Source organism: Branchiostoma lanceolatum, chromosome 12 (assembly GCF_035083965.1).
Source record: "Branchiostoma lanceolatum isolate klBraLanc5 chromosome 12, klBraLanc5.hap2, whole genome shotgun sequence".
Taxonomy (NCBI): Eukaryota; Metazoa; Chordata; class Leptocardii; order Amphioxiformes; family Branchiostomatidae; genus Branchiostoma; species Branchiostoma lanceolatum.
This window is the reverse complement of record NC_089733.1, coordinates 468,173-485,000: the sequence shown is the minus strand read 5'-3', so window position 1 is coordinate 485,000 and position 16,828 is coordinate 468,173. Positions and strand designations below refer to the sequence as shown.

General features: G+C 43.4%; 2 protein-coding genes across 3 annotated transcripts in view; one reads left to right on the top strand and one right to left on the bottom strand.

Annotated features, from left to right (window-relative positions):
- Nucleotides 1-16,657, bottom strand: part of LOC136445654 (NXPE family member 3-like) — a 17,658-nt gene extending 1,001 nt beyond the window's left edge. Inside the window, exons 1-10 of one of the 2 annotated variants that reach the window (XM_066443782.1) lie at nucleotides 15,834-16,657; nucleotides 8,910-9,029; nucleotides 8,009-8,189; nucleotides 6,026-6,162; nucleotides 4,886-5,063; nucleotides 3,590-3,794; nucleotides 2,188-2,267; nucleotides 1,661-1,821; nucleotides 1,233-1,319; nucleotides 1-113 (exon numbers count right to left, since the gene is read on the bottom strand). The exon at nucleotides 1-113 is cut by the window's left edge and continues 1,001 nt beyond it. In XM_066443782.1, coding sequence (XP_066299879.1) covers nucleotides 1-113; nucleotides 1,233-1,319; nucleotides 1,661-1,821; nucleotides 2,188-2,267; nucleotides 3,590-3,794; nucleotides 4,886-5,063; nucleotides 6,026-6,162; nucleotides 8,009-8,189; nucleotides 8,910-9,029 — 1,262 coding nt within the window. In that variant the 5' untranslated portion in view covers nucleotides 15,834-16,657. Of the gene's footprint in view, nucleotides 114-1,232; nucleotides 1,320-1,660; nucleotides 1,822-2,187; nucleotides 2,268-3,589; nucleotides 3,795-4,885; nucleotides 5,064-6,025; nucleotides 6,163-8,008; nucleotides 8,190-8,909; nucleotides 9,030-13,880; nucleotides 14,052-15,833 lie in introns of those variants that run through there. The other variant, XM_066443781.1, reaches the window with a different exon arrangement.
- LOC136446389 (uncharacterized) lies at nucleotides 14,595-15,113 on the top strand. Its single transcript, XM_066444739.1, has one exon. It carries the CDS (start codon nucleotides 14,595-14,597, stop codon nucleotides 15,111-15,113), a length of 519 nt encoding a protein of 172 aa, XP_066300836.1.
- Nucleotides 16,658-16,828: the final 171 nt, after the last annotated feature.

The following is a 16,828-nucleotide window of genomic DNA, read 5'->3' as shown; positions in this document are numbered from 1 at the left end:
ATGCCGCCTGTCCGCAGCGGAGGACCATGGACACGGAACCGGAGGGTCAAGTTACTGGCTTTGTGGACTGCGTAGTGAGGCCCTGCACGTCTCGTGATGCTGGGGTCTACCGCCTGAAGGAAGAAAGATTTCAGTCGGACTTCACATTAGAAGGCAGACATCTATATTGCACGGCCGGACACTTTTCATGGCCTGCGTTCGATCCTGTTGGATGCCTGACTATGATACACGAGTTTCCAACGACTTGGCTTACAGATCAGCCTCATCTTTGACGTATGTATGTACGTATGTATGTTTGTATGTATGTATGTGTGGGGATTAGCAGCAAAACACGAGAAGGCCTGGATGTCTTAATATTTGGTATGTGGGTAGGTCTTGAAGAGTCCTGAAAATGATTTTGGGCCTACTAGCGGCTTCTTATGGTACTGCAGCGAGTCTTCCTGTTTTAAAATCTCGTGTTCTGGACATGCCATGTTCTTGAATTTTTGTACGGAGATAGCTTGGATGGTGATCTACAAAATTAGATGCTTATTATGCAAATCAGTATTTACTTTGTATAATTAATGAGGAAAGTTTATAAGTCCGTTTAAATTCAAAATGGGATTATGCAAATATGTGGCATTTGTAACTGAGAAAGACAGGAATGTTGATGGATAGAGAATATGCAAATGAAGACCTAATTTGCATAATTGAGGAGAAACTGCTATAATTCTAATGTGGTAAACGGCAGCAATATCATACTTGTGGCAGTTGGAAGTTCTGTGAATGTGAACATCTTTGAATATAAATTATGCTAATGAGAACCTAATTTGCATAATTGATTACAAATGCTACAATAGCCTTCTTTGTTAAGGTCAAACTTGGGACAACTTCTGTTCTTTGGGTGGAGAAGATGATCCCCTTATATGATTTATAATCAATGAGAAACACTCATAATACTCAGTAATAAAGGTTAAGATGATTTGGCGAAGGTATGAGGTCGTGGAACTCTAATTCGTACTAGTACTAGTAAAGTGTTTTTACTACCGTATTTTCCCCCTCTGAAACCATGTTGGGGGGAAGATGTGATTGTCGACGGTTTGTTTTCGTTTGCTAATTAGGTACTGTCTCCTGATTGCTACCTTTTTTCCGTTTAATGCTCCGCGACAACATTGTCATGTAAGTTATTGTAATGGTAAAGGCGCCTGTAGCACTCTCAGGCTAGGCACTTTGGTGAGGCACACAATACTTACACTGAAGGTGGTATTCAGGATACTGAAGACGAGGAACTCGTACAACTGCCTGCCGGTGGAGTCGCCCATGAAGTACAGTTCCTTGTTCTGTAACGGAAATGTCACAATAAGGGAAAGGGTTCTTTTCACTACGTACGAGACAAACGACGTCTCTTTTGAATATCACCACTATATACAGATCAATGCTGTCTCGACATGAATGTGTGCCATGCTTGGATGTCATACAAGGATATCTTTAGATTCATTCCTGTGTTTGCATTGAATGTTTATCGCATGTATAACTTTTGTCGTACTAAATTTAGTTCTGTGACTATAGTTCGGACGATCTTGACCTCATTCCCGCAAAGATCCCTGAACGATTTACACCAGTCTACGGTGTTACCATGTTTGTATGTTATTTAGATGGCTAATGTTGTAGAAATACGTACCTCTAAACATTTGAAGTAATGTTCCCTGCGCGGGAAATGTCTGTTCTTACACACAGTGGACGTCCACACGTCTTGGTGCCAGAAGCCGGTGGTGGGCGCAGAGGGTGTCGGGATACCAGACTCACACGGGGGGCGGCGCAAGGATACCTTGATGGGCACGTCTGTGTGAGAAGGTCAGAAGCAACATCAGCGCAGGGGGACTTAATGACGCCTGTTCTACAACAAGCCAGGACCGCCGCCTGGAGTGTTTTTTTAAGGTGACAAAGAATCTATAGGATGATGGGAATGAGACTGAATGTGGAGAGCAGATCTTGAAATGGAGAGAATGCGATTCGCGGTGATCAGCCGACACAAGCAAACAAACAAGCTGAAACAATAACGGACGGCACTAAGCACGTTTTGGCTTTGGGAACCACGGTCGACGAAGACATGACATAGATACGACGAGACCAAAACGTGTCTAGAATCGTGCATTTTGGTTCGAACTTAATCATCTAAACTTATCCTAAAAACCTTCATATGCTCACATGTGGAATTCACGTTGATGGACCCTGGACGTCCTTTTATGGTCTTCTTAAAGGTCCCTCCTTTCTCCTCATCGTATGTTCTACGACACAATAATTGGACACAATAATTTAGAAATTGTTATGGTCAGACCTCAGCTATAGTAATTTTTCCGTACCTATCTTCATAGATAATCATTCAGTTTGAATGCTGTTCAGCACTGATGTCAACAAATTCCGCAAGGGGAGGGAAACAAGGTCATTCTCTTTTGTGACCATCTTACATTCACTTTCTGGCAATCTTACGTTTGTCTAGGGTAATGACACATGGTCGAGGGCCAAGTTTACTTTTCTTATGTTTTTTGGCGAAGCCTCAGGAGCGAGCTTAATAGTATATTTTACCCCCGTTTTACAAGAATTCCCAGAACTGTAAAGGAATACGTCCACGCAAACTCTGCGGACGCCCGCCTGTCAGTATATACATTGTTAGTGCGGTCTGGCATCCCGGCAGGTCGATGACCTACTTACGTGGTGTCCGATTTCGTACTAGTGGGAGCGTGTCAGGGGTTCTCGTGACACCGAATCTAGTATTCTAGCTTTGAAAAGGGGTTTCAGCCCACCCCAGTTGATCTATTCTCTCAAGAACTTGCTGAACACCATGCCTCCCTTAAAAAAACCCTCTGTGGACACAAAAACTTAAGGAGCTCCAAGCATATATAGAATGGCACTTTCTTGACAGTGAAGTAAGATCAACCCAGACACCTTCGCCATGGCAATAGTTTTTAATTGCCACACTTATTTTAGTTAAGCATCTTGCTTTCATTTTAAAATAAATTGACGTAAAATAGCACCTCATACTTCTCATCTTTTATATCTTCACTACAAAAATGTTGGGACTCCTATGTCGCTCAATCGTCAATACAATCACTGTGACACAATGTTAACGTGCCAGCCTGACTGTCAATAGCCACAGAGTTGATTTGAAAACATTTCATTGAATTTTAGGACTAAAACTGGAAACGTTAGGTCAAGAGTGGTTCATTCAAGATTGAACGTTAAACGGTCGTCAATTCCTTTGACACAATGTTTATGTGCCAGCCTGATTGTTAAAATAGTCACAGAGTTAACGTTATTTTTAAAACTAAAATAGAATTTTATGACTAAAAACTGGTAAGTCAAGAGTGCCTTATTCATGATTAGTCTTTTAATTTAACGGTCGTTTTTTAAAGGATTTAAGCTGATCTGTGGCCTATTCACCATATCTATCCCAAATATATCCCATATATTTTTTTGTATCTGACAAAGCTTTGAAATTTGGTTATGGTAGCTTTAGCATAGGAGGTTTTCTTTTCTACACATTCTTACACGCAAACATTGATTTCCTATGATATGACGTAAGTTAAACCGGCAATATCGACTTTCTTACACCAGTGAGCTGATCATGTGCCTCTGTTCGGACGGTAAGAAGAAGCACAACTTGTTGAGATGATGCGAGAGATCGTAGTCAACCTTGTGGTCCACTCGGGAGCTACAAGGAAGCGTCTTCGGTTTGACGCATGCCCAAGACACGCCAGAACTTTGGTCCGAGTAGTCACATTGATCTACGTCTTCATCGAGGAAGACGTTGCATTCTTGAAAATAAAGATGATATACATTAGTAGCAAATTCTGTGTTGTGACTTGTTTTACAGTTTAAGTGTTTGTGTGTGCGAGGGGAGAGAGAGAGAGTGTGTGTGTGTGTCTTATCTTATCTATATTACTGGGCAAAACCCGGTGTGGCTATCACGCCCAGAGTGCACACCTAAGGTGGCCGGTGGTGGTGCTCCATAAAAAGGGCAAAATTAAAGCTAAGCTAAGCTAACGGTAATAAAAGAAACAATAACATGAACAAAATAGAAATAAAAGGTGCTGTGATGGCCGCCTTAGCTATTAACGTTATATGCAACTACTGGGGGGTGGGGATCAGGCCCGTGTGCTGGGCCAACCCCACCCTAAACTGGCTGACTGAGCTTGATGTCACTAAGCTGGCAGCTAGGCAGTTCCACTCCTGAATTGTTCTAAGAAAGTAGTGTGTGTCTGAGAGAGAGGGTGCATGTGTGTATGTGTGTGTGTGTGTGTGTGTGTGTGTGGCGTGCGTGCCTGTGTGTGTGTGTGTGTGTATGTGTGTGTGTGTGTGTGTGTGTGTGTGTATGTGTATGTGTGTGTGTGTGCGTGCGTGCGTGCGTGCCTGTGTGTGTGTGTATGTGTGTGTGTGTGTGTGTGTGTGTGTGTGTATGTGTGTGTGTGTGTGTGTGTGTGGCGTGCGTGCCTGTGTGTGTGTGTGTGTGTGTATGTGTGTGTGTGTGTGTGTGTGGCGTGCGTGCCTGTGTGTGTGTGTGTGTGTGTGTGTGTGCATGTGTGTGTGTGTGTGCGTGCGTGCGTGCCTGTGTGTGTGTGTGTGTGTGTGTATGTGTGTGTGTGTGTGTGTGTGTGTATGTGTGTGTGTGTGTGCGTGCGTGCGTGCCTGTGTGTGTGTGTGTGTGTGTGTGTATGTGTGTGTGTGTGTGTGTGTGTGTGTGTGTGTGTGTGTATGTGTGTGTGTGTGTGCGTGCGTGCGTGCCTGTGTGTGTGTGTGTGTGTGTGTGTGTATGTGTGTGTGTGTGTGCGTGCGTGCGTGCCTGTGTGTGTGTGCGCGCGATTGTGTTTTCACGCGGGTTCAGCTCTGCGTAGGAGAATGGTCTTGCCTGTTGTTTCTGACGATCCGTTGTTCCCCATGAAGGTGCTTGTGAAGGTGAGTCGGAGTGGACACACCTCCCACATGTAGTTCAGCAGGTAGCATCCTTCACTGGGGTGAACAAGTCGGATGTTGAACTTGACCTCCCCCGCCCAGAACAGGCGGAATTGCGCGGTGTATTTTCCATTCTAGAACATAGAAAATTGTTTAACAGATATTTCAGACGTTTTGACAACATTTCCACTCCAACAGAGATATTACGTCATACACCCGGCCTGTCTTTATTATGTTTAGCCATACCTAGTATGGCTCAACATATTGTTTTTGTTCACGTTTTTCTTCTTCTTCTTCTTCTTCTCCTCCTGCCATATCTTCAAATGGAATCTACTCCGTCATTTTTGGGCCAAACGGCCTGAAATTTGGCACGTAGGTAAAGATGGCAAATACCCTTAGGTGCTTTTTGAATTTTGTTGAAACAGGCATTAAAATCATTTTTATGGGGGTTTTTTGGGGCATTTTTAGACAATTTTTATATTTTGGGCTCCTGTGCCCTGGTATTGCAAGCAAGTGACCTGAAATTCGGTACAAGGGTGCCTTGATCATGTCCCTACAGGACTTCAATCACAATTCTGGTGTACATTACTTCAGAATGCTTCATTTTGGGGACTTTTGGGCCCATTTTCAGACCAAAAACAGGCCAAAAGTGGTATCCCCGTTCCATGTTCTATTTGCTGCTGGCCAAGGAATCCATGTTCTATCTGAGGATCCCCGTGTTCAATTTGCTACTGGCCAAAGAACGCATGTTCTATTTAGGTCACCTGAGGTCATATTGCAGGAACACACGCAAGCCTTTGCAGTAAGAAGCTCTTGGGGTCTCGCAGAACTTGTAGAGACAATTTTTTTTGCACGGGTGATTTTGGAACAGTCAATTTATGCATCGGGAGGGAGATTGGTGAAGTATGATGCTCTCGCAAATGTTGCCTTTCTACATGCAGTTAATATTTCGATTTGCCCAGGCATTATTTTGGGACAGCCCACTTCTTGCATGGGGATTAGTATGGCTAAACATGCTGTATTTGCTCAGGGGCAAATGACGGCCTTTCTAGTGTTCTAGTTGGTTTGGATGAAGTTTTAGTCGAACACATCTTACGTCATGATCGATGACTTGTCCTGCAGCCGCACTGTCGCCATCAGGACTCTGAACTCTGACCTGGAAGTAGTCTCCTCCATGGATTTTGGGCTGTCCGTCTTTGTCTCGAGCAACGATGGTGACATTCACAAAATCACCTAAGCAGTTTAACAGAAGTGTTCATGATACGAAATGAAACAAACATGTGTTTCAGAGCAAGACAGATTTGTGACTTGCATTGTTGCTGCAGCAATAATGTGTTTAAAGGTGACTTTGAAACCACGGACATATTCTAAATGAATTCATTTACATTGTTTTTGGCTAAATGGTTATTTACATAGTGATTGCTTTATACATGATTCACAATAGCCTAACAATATATATTTCATACATGTGACATATGTAACTTACAAAGTGAGGAATACTAATTGGTAACGTTATCAATTATGCAAGTTGGAACTCAGTTTCCTCAGTCTGTTTCACGCTCTAATGTAAAGCCCCTGTCACACTTGTGCGTATATACAAGCCCGCATGAGTTGCGTATTAACATCATTTTGGTTTAGGTTAAGTTTGCAGCCGAAGAATTAATTTCTTTGGTTTGATAAATAGACTGCTCAAAGGTGGGTCAAAGTAGAAAACAACTTCCGCCACGCAAAATTTACTTAAACCAAAAAGAAATGTTACTGCGGAACTCATGCGCACCTGAATATACGCACAAGTGTGACAGGGCCCTTAAGCCCCTATCGCACTTGTGCGTATAAGCAATTCCGTATGAGTTCCGCATAAAATATCAACTTTCTTGAGTTATGCGCGACGCACATATAGCGTGTGAATAACGAATTCAGCGCATTCGTTGTGTATGAGACACGTATGATTTGCATATGAAGTGCGCAATACTATTATCCTTGCAGTGAATAGCTGCGAATGAGGTGCGTATGCTGAGCGTATTCCGGACGCCCACAACGTCTGCCGACCGCATGCCTGACGCACTTCCGACTAAATGCTAGTCGAATTACAAGCGTATCTTGTCGCATTGTTATTAGTAGTTACTTAACTGTCCTGGGAAGACGTCTTCACAAATGACGACAAGTAGTACTTTTTGTACATGTGTAACGGGGGCACTAGAGTGTAGTTTTACTTTTGGAACACTCTATGACAATTATTTAGAGCCATTAGTTACCCTGTGTACTTAGTCAGTTGCATTGATATCAGTGATTACGTAAACTGTTATTGGAAGACACCTCCACAAGTGACAAGTAGGGCTTTTATGTGCGTGTAACAGGACACTGCAGTTGTGTGGGGCATTTCAATTATCATTTACATTAAACGCATGTACGTATACACTATTAAGTTTGTGTTTGTTTCCTCTCTACCCTTAACTCCAATAAATACCCGACCCGACTAATTAGATGCCGAATCTGGAATGCACCCTGGATGTTCGTCGAGTACGCTATGTGTACGCTATCCGTACGCTATCTGTGCGTTTGTCATACGTTACTGATACGTACAATGCGCTGTCCGATCGCAAGACAAACGGCTTTAATTCGTGACATATTCGTGACTAATTCTAATTCTTATCCGCTGTACGTTCGTTCATCGTGCGTTGCATCTGCGCTGCAAGTACGCTGGTCAGAGCTCGTGCCGCAAGAGAAGTGTACTACTGCTCATGAAGCGCGAACGCATAGCGCGCTCGTACCGCACTCGACCGATGTCGGACGGATTCACTTCGTATTTATAGCATTTGAGCTGCGTAACAGCGGTCGCACGAATGTTTTGGGAAGTTCCAAAACTTTCAGGAACCCAGCGTACCTAAAACTAAAGGATTGAGATACGCATTAGGAGCGCATGCATATGGCGAAAATGTTAATACGTGACTCATACGGACATGATATGCGCACAGGTGTGATAGGGCCCTAAATAGCCTTTGGCGGATGTGTTTTGCCTTCAGAGCAAAACAAACGTCCTTGAAGACCACTTGTGAACTCGCTGTTGATGCTTCCTTACCTACATGGTAGGATGTTTTCGGGTTGTCGAGAGAGTAGGTTGTCTCCTTAGCCTCAGTAATGGGGAGTCCTGTCCATAACTTGTTACCGATGACCAGTGCTGTCGGCGGTTTGGGCCAGTACAGCGTGTCTGAGGTGAGAACGTTGTTCTCAGCTATGGTTTGTTCTTCCGACACCTTGTGCTGTTGATTAACGGCAACATCAAAACCCAGTCTGCTGAGAAGTCCATGTCAAAAGTTTTGGAGAAACCCCAAAGCGGGTATCTCACAAAACTGCGCCAAATTGCGCTAGGAAATTGCGCCAGATTTGCGAATTTGTGCCAATTTTCCATTCTGCATATGAAGTCCAAATGAGCCAAACAAAATGGCCGGAATGTCACATTCTCTGTTTTGATAAGATAACTTTTAGTATTGCCACTGAACCTCCTTGCAAAAAACAATGTAACGATAAATGATTTAAACTTATTAAATCGAAAATAGATATACAATGATAAAAGGACGTTCACCGTTTTGCGCCATTTTGCCAATTTCAAATTTTTGGTGTTTTTTCTGTGAATGAGCATTTTGGCGCTGTCCAGTGAGATTACAAACATTCCCATGGACCAAGATGTGCTGCACACGGCCCTGTGGTCAGCATGCGCAGTGGGCATCACTTTTCGTGTTACACGCTATCCGGATGTTTGGTCAATGATACTGAATCCCTTTCATCCTAACGACAGCAAAATGTATTCTATTACTATCAACGCTACACATATAGTTAAAACAATAAACGGAAGTTTTATAATGCAATGTTATGTGTTGTGTGAAGTTTGTGCGAAGTTGCGTGTTCTGTTCTATTTTGTTTGTTGTACGTTTGTTTATCTCTACGGTTATCTCTCCTCGTGAGTTTCTATGTACGCATACCTGGGTTCGCTGCTGTATGTGCGGTCTACTCAGGTGAGCCACAATGACGTAACCTGTCGCAGTAATGACCGCCAGTACAAGGCAACAGCGCAGTGACCTAAGTAGTCTTGTGGGAAACATCTGAATATGGGCAAGAAAGAGATTCAGTCAGCAGAACCCTTATGGTAATGTAAATAAACACTTATGTCAAGTCCTCAGTCTTGTGCTTTGTATTCAAATATCAACAGGTTAACTAGATCTAGTAGATTCATAATACCCCCATTCCACTTGGACGGCGCTCTCGCCGCGCTCTCGGCGCTCTCACGGCGATCTGGCCAAATTGAGGTCGCCCTGAGAGCGCGGCTTGAGCGCCGTCCCAGTGGAATGGGGGCCCCAACAGCGGTCTCACTAAATACCGAAAACAACCGAAAACAACCGAAAACAACCGAAAACAACCGAAAACAACCGAAAACAACCGAAAACAACTCGAAAACAACCGAAAACAACCGAAAACAACCAAATCACTAATATACGAAAACAACCCAAAACTTGAAAACAACCAAAAAAACAACTGAAAATAACCGAAAACAACTGGAAAGCAACCGAAAACAACTTGAATACAACCGAAATCAACCGTAAACAACTCGAAAACAACCCAAAATAGTCACCAATATCAATGTCTCATCACATCATGATGTCCTATCTTAGGGAGAAGATGATGCTGTTATTATCTGTCGAAAGATTGTCACTGACTTAAAATACAAGATGCTGGTGCACTTCAATATTCCATTGTTTTCAAAGTGGGAACCAAAGCTCGAAGCTAACTGGTTCTCGTAGTTTGTTCTGTTCATAACCTTTGTAATAAAGGTACAGTACAATGAATATCAAGTGTTCCTTACAGCATTACAGTACAAGTAATAAGGCAAAGTAATGCTTCCACATAATTGTCCACCGTAGATGATAGTTGACTCCATTGCATATTGTAAAACATTTACATCTTTGCATATCAAACGACTATAAAATACCCATCTTATTTTCTGTCTGCTCGAAGAAAACCACAGCGTTGCGTGACTTACGTCACCAACGATAGACTAGACCAATAAGGGTTCGCAGACCTTATACCTCCATTTATTATATATAGACGTTTAGGGTTACTGCCATGCAGATTAAAGGATAAAACCTTATTGGCAAATGTAACAAGAAATATCAACACCCATAACCACTTGTTGTAGGTTTTCGGGTTGTTTTTGGCTCTGTTCGGATGTTTTCGGTTGTTTTTGGTTGCTTTCAGTTGTTTTCGGTTGCTTTCAGTTGTTTTCGTTTTTTTTCGTTTTTTTCTCGGTTGTTTTCGGTATTTAGTGATTTTGTTGTTTTCGGTTGTTTTCGGTTGTTTTCGGTTGTTTTCGGTATTTAGTGATTTTGTTGTTTTCGGTTGTTTTCGGTTGTTTTCGGTTGTTTTCGGTTGTTTTCGGTTGTTTTCGGTTGTTTTCGGTTGTTTTCGGTTGTTTTCGGTATTTAGTGAGACCCCTAAACAGTTATTGAAATAAACACAATGGGTACAGGCGAGCCTCGGGATGGCACAGCGGTGAGATGTGCGGAGGGGCTTCAGGAACAACTCGAAAAAGACGAAAAATATGGCCTCTTCCAAACACAAGGTTACTTCTTGGAGATCAGCGAAGGTTTGTGTGCTGCTATAACAGTGGGCTGAGTTGTGCGACATTATTAGACACTGAATCACACTGAAGCACACACAAGATGGCAGGGAGGTATATGTGCATATGTGCCTCGAGATCTGGTGCAGGGATGCGTTCCTGAAAATACTGGGGTGGTACGAAAACAAACGCCTTTCCTATCATAGCAGGTTCATTTTTGTATGAACTGAGTTGAAATTTGGCACAAATGTAAAGGAACATCTCTTCTTGAGACTGATGTATCTCAATCTGTTTTTGACATTTTTACCAGCGACTGAGTTGACTTCAAGTTGACCACACCCTTGGATGTTTGTCGGAGGCAAACAGCAGTAAAAGGGAAGTTCAATTAGAAGTTAAGTATGACCCACTCACAATTATTGTAGGAGACTAAAACTGCACATGTATTAGAATGGCATACAATACAATACAATACAATATTTTCATCTCTGAACTCCAGTCAGTTTCCTTTTTTCGTTCTTAGTGTGGAGTGAGGTATGAGTTGAATTCAGAGAGGGCATCTGGGTACTGACTATGCGCTATGTTGATAAATCGTTTATGTAGACTACTTTAGCATAAAGTCATGAAACTTCTTAATAGTTAAACACATAATATCTGTGTCAAGTTTCGTTTGTCTTAATTGATGGAAAATAGTCTACAAAAGACTTTAATCAACACATTACGTATTTGGCTGTGAATTCGACTGGCTCTGATATCACACCTTACACTATCCTAACAGCTGTAAAGGCCCTGTCACACTTGTGTGTATATCATGGCCGTGTGAGTTGCGTGTTAACATTTTTGTCATACGCCGCCGTGCGCACAATACGCACCTAATGCGTTTCTCAATCGTTTTGTGAAAGTTTTAGGTACGCAGGCACACGCAAGGCACTGCCCAGTACGCCTGATATTTTTGAAACTACCGAAAACTTTCGTGCGAACGCTGATTCGCAGCTCAGACGTCATAAGAACGCAGTTCAAACGTCCGACATCGGTCGAGTAAGGTACGAGCGCGCTTTGTGTTTGCGCTCCAAACGCGGCAATACGCTTCTCTTGCCGCACGATCTCTGCGCAAAGACCACATCGCGTTCTTGCAGCGCAGATACAACGCACGATGATCGAACGTATGGCGAATAAGAATATACGTCACCAATGAGTGTCGTTCGTCCTGCGATCGGGCAGCGCATTGTACGTATCAGTAGCGTATGAACAACGCACAGATAACGTGCGGGTAGCGTGCATATAGCGTACTCGACGAACATCCGGGGTACATTCTAGATTTGGTATTTCATTGGTCGGGTCGGGTATTCAATTTAGTTAAGGGTAGAGAGGAAACAAACACAGTCAGCAAAGTATACATAACTTTTGATTTAGATAATCATTGAAATGGCCCACACAAATGTGCCCATTTTACATACACATAAACGTTCTACCGTTCGTTAATTGTGGAGGCGTCTTATAACAACAGTTTTCGTAACTACTGATATCAACGCAACCAAATTCACAGGCTAAATAATGGCTCTAAGTGTCACGGCGTTTTCCACAAGTAAAATTGGGGTCCCGGCCTGTTACGTATATACAAAAGGTCCTACTTGTCTTCAGTTATGGAGGCGTTTTCCCATAACAGTTTAAGTAAATACTAATATCAATGCAACCAAATACGCTCATAATTTGATTGGCATTAGTCGGAAGTGCGTCAGGCATGTGGTCGGTAGACGTTGTGTGCGTCCGGAATACGCTCAGCATACGCACCTGAAACGCAGCTATTCGCTGCAAGGATAACACTATTGCGCACTTCATATGCAAGTCATACGTGTCTCAAACGCATTGGATGCGTTGAATTCGTTATTCACACGCTATATGTGCGACGCGCATAACTAAAAAAATGATTTTTTGAGCGTACAACTGCGTATTGTCAAAATTCAACACGGAACTCACACGGAATGGCTTATACACACAAGTGTGACAGGGGCTTAAAAGAGGAATATTATTTACTGTAAGGAGTTCAGAATTCAAATTTGGCATGTAAGTTGTAGAGACATGTATCATCATACAGCTGTAATCTAAGCATCTTGAAGCAATTTCAAATGGGTCATGTCTGACTTAGTTTTGCCTCCGACAAGCTTCCAAGGGTGTGGTCAACTTGACGTCAACTCAGTCGAACAACAATGAACCTGCTATGATAAAAAAAGGCGTTTGCTTTTGTATCACCCTCGTATCACAATGCACCGATACAGATCCGGCCCTGTACCTGAACTATTCGGCAAAGTGACCTGTGGTCTCCAATGGTGAAAGAAATATTAATGAGCAGAATAATTATTTCAGTGTTTGTTTATTCAGGTACATGTATCTCATGCTCACCAGTATAGCAGACTATATTGAAAGTTTATTGCAAGTTCTTGCCCGTAATTAGCAAGAATTTGCAATAAATTGTCAATATAAACCTCTGGTTTTCTCTTGTCTCAATGATTATGGAAATAAGGCTGTAACTAGCATTAATCCAATGCGGAGGTTCTCGGGATATAAGTCCGAAAACACAAACTTACTGACAATTGGACTCAAACAATACTCAAACAATACTCCTGGAGGTGATTACAAACTAATGGATGCTGCCATCCCTACAAAGTTACCGTATGTCTGGACGGTAAAACTCAGAAACAGTCAGAACTGAAGTGGCCTAAGGACGACCAACAGGTCTCAATACGAGCTGATAATGTCGAAAAGAGAAGGAAGATGAATGTCACTTTATCATGGATTGTTCACGACATGATGATAAACACTCAAAGCTGTTCAACCTTCTTTCTGCTTGCTCAACAGAATTTGATACATTCCCTCCTAAAGATGAATTCAAATAAATCCTAGAAGGAGACAACACTTACTGTGTACAAATAGGTAGATTTATCAGAGAATGTTTAGACATTAGAACTAGTTGTGTAAGTGATAGGTTAAACTCGACATATACTTGTACGTAGGTTAATCCCTTTGTATCCACTACTTTGTTTGCATGTATATTAATTTTTGTAGAAGACCTTACGAAGGTCCTGTACTTCTTGTGTCAATAAAGATTCTAAAGACAGCACTCAAATGTTTATAAACAGAGGATGGTTCGATAATACATGTAATTTCCATGGCAAATTCGCTTAAGATTAAGATTATAATTTTCACCACAATGTAGTTTCACAAGAAAACCTACCTCGGCAGCTTCGGCTTCTTGTAGAATGAGGTCGAATTAAAAAAAAAAACACGTCCACAGGTCAAAGCGTATTTAAGTTTCTTTTACACAACCAGGTAACGGTAATCTCACCTGCTTCTTCAGAGCTTCTGACTGGAGTACTGCTTCCCGCCGCTATAAGTAGCCGCAGGCTCATAGCCGATGTAGGTGGAGATTTTGTGGCGAGAACACTGTCCCAAACGTGGCTAAGCTACGTATCCCCCCGATTTCCTGATCCAGACCGCCTCCTTAACCCAGCGGATGCATCTGTTGTCCTCTCTGTCTATTACCTTGCCCCCCCCCCCCAGTCTATGACACACAAAAGTACAAGAGGAAGCTAGTAGCAATTTTGCAACGACTTAGGGACAAAAGTAAGATCACCGAAGAACAAATATTTGTATCCTACTGCAGAAAATGTACTGTACGCCAAAAATACATAAACCAGGAAATCCCATGTGCCCCATAGTCGACTATACAGGGTCCATAGGATATAACACGCCCAGAGCCCTAGCAGACCTGTTAGCACCACTGGTTGGGAAGTCCTTACGCCACATCAAAAACTCGAAACATCTTGCAGAAGAAATGTCAACCATTCTGTTCCTGTCACATGATGTGGTGTCTCTCTTCACTATCACTCCGATACCAGAAACACGTGACGTCATTAGAAGAAGGCTTCAGGAAGACAAAGATTGAAAGAACCGGACCAACCTGAAGGTAGATGACAGTTTAGAGCTGTTGTCTTTCATTGTTACAACAACGTGCTTCAGCTTCAGAGGTAACATCTACCAGCAGACGTTTGGCACAGCCATGGGTAGCCCTGTGTCCCCGGTGCTGGCCAACATGTTTATGGAGTGGCTGGAACAACATGCCATGGCCACAGTACCAGTCACATGCAGACCAAAACTGTGGAAAAGGTACGTCGACGATGTCATGGAGGTTGTAAAGAGGGGGGCTCAGCAGGAGCTCACAGACCACCTGAACAACATTGACCCGACTGGTAACATACAGTTTATCTATGAAGAGGAAGAGAAAGGAACAATGCCTTTCCTCGACACCCTTCTAGGACGCAAGGGGGACGGCACGGTCAAGTTTCTGGTGTACAGGAAGAGCACACATACAGATCAGTATCCAAACTTCCAGTCCCACCACCAACTACACCAAAAGCTGGGAGTTATCCGCACCTTAATGGACCGTTGTAACGCAGTAGTCACAGAGAACCAGGACGAAGAACTAGAGACACAGCACATAAAAATGGCTCTCATACGTTGCGGCTACCCGGAATGGACTTTCCAGAAAGTGGAGCAACAGAGGAGGAGACGCAAATAGAAAGAAAAGACTAAGAACTTGAAGAAGCAAAAGGAAAAAGTTATGGTGACCATCCCTTACATTAAAGGAGTCACAGAGCCACTGGAAGGGATGTTCAGAAAACATAATGTAGCCACTGCAGTCAAGCCAAAAACAACTCTGACGAGCCTGCTGGTGCATCCCAAGGACAAGCTTGATGACCTAGCCAAAGCAGGCTGTGTATACAAGATCCCATGCGCAAGCTGCGAGGAAGTAAACATTGGGGAAACAGGCAGGACCCTTGGAACTAGGCTCAAGGAACACCAAAAGGAAGCTAACAACATTGATGCTGTCAAGTACACCAGATCCCAGAAAAGACAGGCACAAAAAGAAGAGAAGAAAATTGCAGTCACGGACCATATTGCTAGAAACAACTGCGTCATTGACTGGGAGGGGGCCAAAGTAATCGACAGAGAGGGCAACAGACGCATCCGCTGGGTTAAGGACGTTAAGGAGGCGGTCTGGATCAGGAAATCAACAACAGTGATGAGCCGAGACGAGGGGGATACAAGCTCAGCCACGTTTGGGACAGTGTTCTCACCGCAAAAGCACCACCTAACGTTACATCGGCTACTTATAGCAGTGAGAAGCAGTACTCCAGTCAGAAGCTCTGAAGAAGGTGTCTGACAGACACCGAAACGTCAGCAGGTGAGATTACCTGGTTGTGTAAAAGAAACTTCAAATACCCTATGTTCTACCAACCTGATGAAACTATTTTCGGGCGTCCGCAGGTCTACAAACACGTCCAGCGGTCAACACACACGTCCAGCGGTCTACAAACACGTCCAGCGGTCAACAAACACGTCCAGCGGTCTACAAACACGTCCGCAGGTCTACAAACACGTCCAGTGGTCAACAAACACGTCCAGCGGTCTACAAACACGTCCAGCGGTCTACAAACACGTCCGCAGGTCTACAAACACGTCCAGTGGTCAACAAACACGTCCAGCGGTCTACAAACACGTCCAGCGGTCTACAAACACGTCCGCAGGTCTACAAACACGTACAGCGGTCAACAAACACGTCCAGCGGTCTGCAACCACGTTCACAGGTCTGTAACCACGTTCAAAAGTCTACAAACACGTCCACAGTCTAGAAACACGTCCAGAGGTCTAGAAACACGTCCATGTGTCTACAACTACGCCTACAGGACAGGAGACAAACAAACACGCCCACAGGCCGGGAGGGAAACAAACGCGTTGGGAGACGAACAAACGGCTACAGGTCGGGATAAAAACAAACACGCTTACAGGTCGGGAGACAAGCAAACACTACAGGTCAGGAGGAAAACAGACAGGTCTACAGGTTGGGAGACAAACAAACGGCTACAGGTCGGGAGACAAACAACACGCCTACAAGGCGGGAGACAAGCAAACACTTCTACAGGCCAGGCGACAAACAAAGAAGTCCACAAACCAGGGGACAAACAAACACGTGTACAGATCAGGGAGCATATAAACACGCCTACAGGTTTAGAGACCGTGGACTGCTGATCACGAGACAACATGACAGGTAAGTTTAACCTTTGGCCTCAACAAACCGGTTTAGTCTATATTATATATAGATAAATGGGACGGCTAGCCGGCTACAGTAATTACAATAGTGCCTCGCGTGTAATTTGTGTGCCAGTATTATCCAATCAGGACTGTTTAGAGATTATCGGAATCTACAACAATTAGCATTCCCTATTGAACCTC

Bases quoted from the DNA above. Each gene is read 5' to 3' on its own strand.
- LOC136446389 (XM_066444739.1), top strand. From the start codon at position 14,595: ATGGGTAGCCCTGTGTCCCCGGTGCTGGCCAACATGTTTATGGAGTGG.